The sequence below is a fragment of the Erinaceus europaeus genome, chromosome 2 (assembly GCF_950295315.1).
Source record: "Erinaceus europaeus chromosome 2, mEriEur2.1, whole genome shotgun sequence".
Lineage (NCBI taxonomy): Eukaryota > Metazoa > Chordata > Mammalia > Eulipotyphla > Erinaceidae > Erinaceus > Erinaceus europaeus.
Window position 1 is genome coordinate 140552752 of NC_080163.1, and position 6513 is coordinate 140559264.

Sequence of the window (6513 nt, forward strand, 5' to 3'; positions counted from 1 at the left end):
AGCTTTTCCCCCTGCAGGTGGGGACCAGGGGCTTGAGCCTGGGTCCTTGCGGACTTAATATGTGTGCTCAACCAGGTGCACTACCACCTGGTCCCTGTAAAGGCGTTTCTTTTGTCACTGTGGGAAGGTGGGTCTCCCTTTTTCTTCCCGGGAGGTGGGAACCTGCTTTGAACTTTGGGCGGCGCTCAGTTGTGTGCTTGTGGGGGGCAGGAGGTAGCGGACCCGCGGCTGGCGGCTGCAGCTCCGCCCCCAGGAGCGCTCGCGCCCGGGAGGGCGGTGTCCGGGGGTGGAGCCAGCGTGACCTTGGTCACTCTCTCGCCGAGGCGGCCCTGGGGGTGGGACTCAGTCTCTATGGAGACCGAGAAACAGGAGATAATACGGCGGGGCCGCCCGGGCTGCAGTCCCGCCCCGGAGCCGGCAGGGAGCAGAGCTGCGGAGCTGCAGAGTCTCCCCTGTCCGTGGGTCCATTCTCGCGTCCTTCTGTCCATCGGCGCTCTGCAGGAGCAGCCACGAGGTAGAAGCCGGTAGGAGTCCCATTCACCGACCACCCTGATCAGTATCCTGCATGATGAGGAAGGGCGTGGGGTGGGAGCGGCCTGGAAGGGGGGTCTCAACCCCAGATGGAAGCAAATGAGGACGCCATCCGAGCGGCCCTGCCCTGGACCCTAGCGTCCCACCCCCACCTCTTGCCAGGTTGATTGATGACTCCAGCTGTCCCAGCGGGAGCAAGTGGGTAGCCCCAGTTCACGGGCGTGGCCGCTCCATCCGTGGCCTGCAGATCCCTGGACTCCGGCCTGCGCCCTGTGCCCTGCTCCACCTGATCAGCCCAGAGATTACCAGGACTCCATCTTCCCACAGACAGGAGTGAGCACTGCTTGCGGGAACCTGTCAGTCCCTAGGACAAGCATCCTGTATCCCCCAACGCCCCCCAGATCTATCCTTGGTGAACCAAGTTTCAGGTCTCTGGGTCAGTGGTGGGAGGCTGTTGTGTCGGGAGAGGGAGGGGGTACTGTGTGGACTGGGACTGTGGGCCCCCAGAGTTGCTGCCATTGTGGGAGCTGTGAGCGCTTCCAGTTCCTGAAACTGCAGGTTAGGGATGAGCTAGCGTGGTTCTGGGGGAGGGCTTTCAGTGTTACGACCAGTGGGACTAGACGGGAGGTTAGCCCAGCGGGGTCCAGGCCCTGGTTATTGGAAGCCAGTACAACAGGCCCAGGTAGAAGATGGACTCTGAGGGTGTGGCCAGGGAGCTGCAGTGGAGGAGATGGGTGCACTGGAGCACGGGGTGGGGGGGTGTCTAGTACCTGAGAACTGGAAATGCAAGTCTGTGGTTGCAGACAGTGCGGAGCTGAGAGTGTGGCAGTGGGTGTGTGAACAAAGGCAGGTGTGAGGGTGTGGTTAGGGACTGCAGGTGTGTGGAAGGGGTGTAAGTTGTGAGGCTATGGTGAGGGGTCTCTGTCAGGGCAAATGGACAGGAGGCCTCAGTTCTAAGACTGCAGTCACCGTGTGGAGCTAAGGGTGTGGTCAGGGAGGCCACAGTGCTGGGCTGTGGAGGGAATTTCATTGCAGGGTGGCGGGCATGCTCTGGGGCCTGTATGTGTGAGTGTTTGGGTGAGTGACCCTGAGGGTCCTTTCACAGAACCTCAGTGCAAGGCTGTGAGAAATGTGGGGGTGGGGTGGGTGGTGGTGGATGCTTAGGGAACAACCGGGGTCCTCAGTCTGGGCTGGAGGCGTGTGGATGAAGGCAGTTACAGTGAAGGACCTTGGGGTGTGGTCAGGGAGGCCTTGGTACCAGGTTAAGGGTGTGGTCAGGGGGAACAGCCAGGGTGTGGAGAGCCAGGGCTGTGGGAGAGTGGACTGCTATGGCGGTGCTCAGGGTGTGACCAGGAGGCCTCTATGGAGGACCGAGGGGTAGACATGGACAAGGGTGCTTCAATGCTGACCTTAGGGGGAGGATTACTTGACCAAGGCCATAGCTCCACATGTCAGCACACCTCTAGGGGTTTCATAACTCTACAACCCCCACTCAAAAATTAGCCCCCGATTGTCTGTACCTTCTAAACATCACAGATTGGGAAGTTACAGCCATGAGTGGTGAGGCTCAGGAAGCCATGGTTATGCCCCAGGCGCTGGGAGTGCTAGGGTGCCCCACCCGTGGGCCCCAGTTCCTTAGCCCAGCCCAGCCCAGCAGCATGGGAGCTTCTCCCTGAGCTGCCCTGACACCATCCTGCCCTTAGCAACATTCTCCAAGCAGCACCACCCTCCCTTAGCAACTGTCTCTAGGCTTCACAAACTGTGGCCAGGCCAGCCCCAAGCTCACGCTCCCCTCATGTTTTTGTTTAACAGCAAATAGTAACAAGGTCCCGGCCTGGCCAGCTGCACCCCTGCCTAGGGCATGCACCCTTGTCTGTGTTCTGGCTTCCTTTTCAGCTTGGGTTGGGTCTTGCTGGTTCCTCGTGATCTGATGAAGATATTGACCTGCTAAATACCTGCCCAACAAGCAGCCTGGCCTGGCCTTGACCCAGCTTGGCATGGAACTCCCAGGCAGGGGGGCCTGCTCTGCCACCCTCACTTCCACCCAAGCAGGCCTTGTGCCAGCGATAGACAAAGCTATGGTCCCAGCTGCTTCCCTCACAGTCTTTCTGGACAGTGGTGCTCTGTTCCTCACCCAGTGTGGGCATCATGATTTCATCTTCTGAGCTCCACTCAGAGTCAGAGTTGAGCCACTGAGCAACAGAACCTCTCCTCCTGGGCTTCTTTCTCGGGACTCTGGGATCCCGAGATCCCAGAGTATAGCTCTGTGTGCTGGCCCTTCTCCCCAGGCAGCTCCACCTCCAACTCTCAAGAGCATGTGGCCGAAGTGCCCACAGTTTAGATCTTGCAGGTTCTGAGGTAGAGGCGGTGGTGTTCTGTGCTTTGGGGAGGGAAGCAGCTCAGCGGGGAAGTGACCAAGGTGGGTCCCTCCAGGGTGGCATGGCTGCGAGCACGGATGTGGCTGGGCTGGAGGAGAGTTTCCGCAAGTTTGCCATCCACGGTGACCCCAAGGCCAGTGGGCAAGAGATGAATGGCAAGAACTGGGCCAAGCTGTGCAAGGACTGCAAGGTGGCTGATGGAAAGGCTGTGACAGGGACCGACGTTGACATCGTTTTCTCCAAAGTCAAGTGAGCCCTAGGCAGCCCGTTTCTCATGTTGCCAGAGAGCTGGGTTTTGGGATGGGTCGGGGAGGACATCAAAAAGGGGGAAACTCATGGTGTCCACATACCTGGCAGGGGGAAGTCTGCTCGAGTCATCAACTATGAAGAGTTCAAGAAGGCCCTAGAAGAACTGGCAGCCAAGCGATTCAAGGGAAAGAGCAAGGAGGAGGCCTTTGATGCCATCTGCCAGCTGGTGGCAGGCAAAGAACCAGCCAATGTGGGTGTCACTGTAAGTACCTGCTCAGGGCTTTGTGGGAAATCTCAGTTTGGAGTGGGAAGGCTTGGGGTCCCTAACCAGGTGGTCCTGGGGATCTCTGTCCCAACAGAAAGCAAAAACAGGGGGAGCTGTGGAACGGCTGACTGACACCAGCAAGTACACAGGCTCTCACAAGGAACGCTTTGATGAGAGTGGCAAGGGGAAGGGCATTGCCGGGCGGCAGGACATCCTGGATGACAGTGGCTATGTGAGTGCCTATAAGAATGCAGGTACCTATGATGCCAAAGTGAAGAAGTGAGGCCCGGAAGGCCCTCCAACACAGCTGCCCCTGCCAGAGGCTCAGGCCTGGGCCCAAGAGGCACGTGGAACAGAGAGCCCAGTTCCCTCCCTGCTGGACCTGCCACCCAGCGCTTCCTGCCCAGCCCCATGGGGCCAGCCCACCAGGCTTCTGACCCAGACTGCTCTGCATCTCCTTTCCCACCTCTCCCCTCCCTTCCACTTCTGTCCATTGGGGGAGAGTCTATGTCTATAACCTCACCTCCCTGACCTAACCCTGGGTATGGCTGACCCCCGCCTGCTTGCCTCATATTTAAGCTGCTGCTCTGGCCAAGTGCCTAGTTCTTACCCAGACCTCAATAAAGACACCTTTTGTACCAACATGGACTGCGTTGGGTGTATGATGGTGGGGGTAATGCCATGCACACCGTGTGACCTCTCAAGATCACCCGCCTCCTCTGTGGCACACCCCCATGCTCCTTCTATCAGCAGCCCTGCCCAGAAAAAGACACACACTAGGTTCTTTCCATGAGCCTGGAGACCGACTGCCTGAAGATGTTCCCTAGGGAAATCTGAAGCCTTCACTTCAGCTCTGACCCAGAGTCCCCACATTACAGCTTGCCTTCTTCCATTTCAGGCCTCAGCCTCTCTGCTTTCACAGCAGGAGGAGGGATGAGACAGCAGACTTGGCCGGACCAAGCGTTTGGCAGGGGCCCAATGCCAGGCCTTGGTCCCAAGCCTGCTGACAGCCCCCATTCCAGGGGGCCATCAGGACAAGCCATTCTGGACTCTAGCTCACAATATTAGGAAATGCAAGGCCAGACCGATAGGCCAATTCCTTGTTTTGTAGTTGAGGAAACGAAGTCCAGAGTGTGTCATGGTGGGGCCTCTGCAGAATAAAGGTCAGAACTATGCTTCTTGCTTGCCAGATCAGGCTTTACCACAGCAAGTCCCAACACTGATTTCTGACACTAGAACTGGATGGCTGTGTTAGAGTTCGGCACCAACCTTATTCTTTGGCAGCTGAGCAGGGTATCCAACAGTGAAGGGGGAACTTCTTGCTGCTGGTTCCCTCCCATCTGTTCAACATCCAAGGCTGGGGGAGGATGGGTAACCCTCTGGTCTGGATTTGGATCAGCCTTTTCTCCCCTCTAAAGTCCTAGGTGCTAGACCAGAGCTATTCCTAAGCCTGGTGCTTTGGGGCCAGGGCTCCTTATTTCCTGCTGTAACAAGTGGACTGGGTGAGATTAAGGGCCTGCCCAGGTGAGGGTAGTTCCTGAAGGCACATGCTTTCAAATACTTTCTGTCCTGAGCCAAATAACAAGGCAAAGCAGAACAACTGTTTACTTCATTGCCTCAAAGGTTGTTTTGGGATGTTCTGGCCCAGGTTGCCCAGAGTCTCACCTGGGAGTCAGGGTGTGCAGAGGAGTACTGTAGCTCAGGATGGGGATCCGGAGAGGGCAACACGGGGAATTAGAGGGTGCACACTGGAGCTTAACAGGAGACAGTCAGCCATGGGCTTCTCCTGACTCACCGACCTTGTCACCAAGGAAGGGTCTCAGAGGGTGCTATTCCCCCACCAGCAAATAGTATTTCCTCCAGAGCATAATGAACCCCAATCCATCTGGCTTTCACTTGATAAAATATCCACAGAAAGAAAAGAATTTAATTGTTTCTAAAATTGGACCAAGCTGTCAGCTATTAGGCTGCAGGTAAGAACATTACTTAATGCCCAGTGGTTTGTGACTGGCAGTGAGGCTTAAGGAGAGAGAACAGAAAACCTCTATACACTATCTTGGAGGAGTATAAAGTCCTGTCTTTTTGAAAAGTGGTTGTACAGCCAGAGAAAAGTCAGAACTCCCTCCAGAGCCAGGATGGACCTTAAAGACCTGTAGCTGAGCAGAATCTGGCACATTGCAGTGCCTGGTCAACAGCGCATTCCGCCTGCCCTTCAGTTACTGTTGCGTCCCCCTGCTCCTTGTGGTCCCCTACTAGCAAAGCCAGGCGAGCAGGGGCAAGGAATCTGCAGAACAGAGCTACTAAAAATCCTGCGCGGAGAGCTGGTGGTAAGGCCAAATCTGTCAGGCTGTGCTCTCTCAGTGGACAGACTTTCCTTGAAGATCCAGTTCTCATCAGTCCCATTTCTTTCTTTCTTTCTCCCAAAAAGCTCCAGGCTTAGGGTGAGACATTCCTTCTTTCTTGTTTTCCACTTGAGACAGGAGCCTTCCCTGATCCATGTAGAAGCTTAGATTTTAGTCTCTACTCCTGCCCCATAGAACAAGGCTCAGACAGGGAAAATTAGAAACACAGCTGACTTCCCCAGGAATGACAGCTACCTTCAGTGACAATGGTAAATAGCATGTAAAATGACTCAGTCTGGGTCAGGTTCTTTGATGGGATTTGGGATTGGCACTATCAGATATTTATAGGGGAAAGAAGAAAGAGCTGGAGTTGTGGAAAGGAGTGCAGTACTCAGTGGTGGATCACCTGGTTGTGTGCACATGTTATTAAGCTCAAGGGCCAGGGTTCAAGCTCCTAGTCCCCACCTGCAGGGGGAAGCTTCACGAGTGGTGAAGCTATGATGCAGTTGTCTACCTTCCACCATCTCTATCTCCTCCTTCCCTCTCAATTTCTGTCTCCATTAAAAAAAGGGGGGGGAGGGGGAACATGGAACAGTGCATTTGTTGTGCAGGCACTGAGCCCCAGCAATAAGCCTGGGGCAGTTAAAAGACAGAAGTACAGGGACGGGAACGGAGGAGAGGAAGAAAACTTTAGGGGCCCGGTACATAATGAACTTGTATGCATATGTCAATGATTGGACTGTAAAGC

General features: G+C 55.6%; 1 protein-coding gene across 4 annotated transcripts; it reads left to right on the forward strand.

The window, feature by feature from the left end:
• The first annotated feature begins 371 nt into the window (after positions 1-371).
• Positions 372-4067, forward strand: TPPP3 (tubulin polymerization promoting protein family member 3). 4 transcript variants are annotated; one of them, XM_016185854.2, is made up of 4 exons: positions 372-524; positions 2965-3158; positions 3267-3420; positions 3518-4067. In XM_016185854.2, exons 2-4 carry the CDS (start codon positions 2971-2973, stop codon positions 3704-3706), a joined length of 531 nt encoding a protein of 176 aa, XP_016041340.1. In that variant the 5' UTR covers positions 372-524; positions 2965-2970; the 3' UTR covers positions 3707-4067. The 4 variants fall into 4 exon arrangements, with proteins under 4 accessions (XP_016041340.1, XP_007517797.1, XP_016041342.1 ...); XM_007517735.2 differs by having other exon boundaries at positions 395-514; XM_016185856.2 differs by lacking the exon at positions 372-524 and adding an exon at positions 879-959.
• The last annotated feature ends 2446 nt before the right edge of the window (positions 4068-6513 follow it).

Bases quoted from the DNA above. Each gene is read 5' to 3' on its own strand.
- TPPP3 (XM_016185854.2), top strand. From the start codon at position 2,971: ATGGCTGCGAGCACGGATGTGGCTGGGCTGGAGGAGAGTTTCCGCAAG. The intron at 3,159-3,266 runs GTGAGCCCTAGG...CATACCTGGCAG, and splicing joins ATCGTTTTCTCCAAAGTCAA to GGGGAAGTCTGCTCGAGTCA. The intron at 3,421-3,517 runs GTAAGTACCTGC...CTGTCCCAACAG, and splicing joins CAGCCAATGTGGGTGTCACT to AAAGCAAAAACAGGGGGAGC.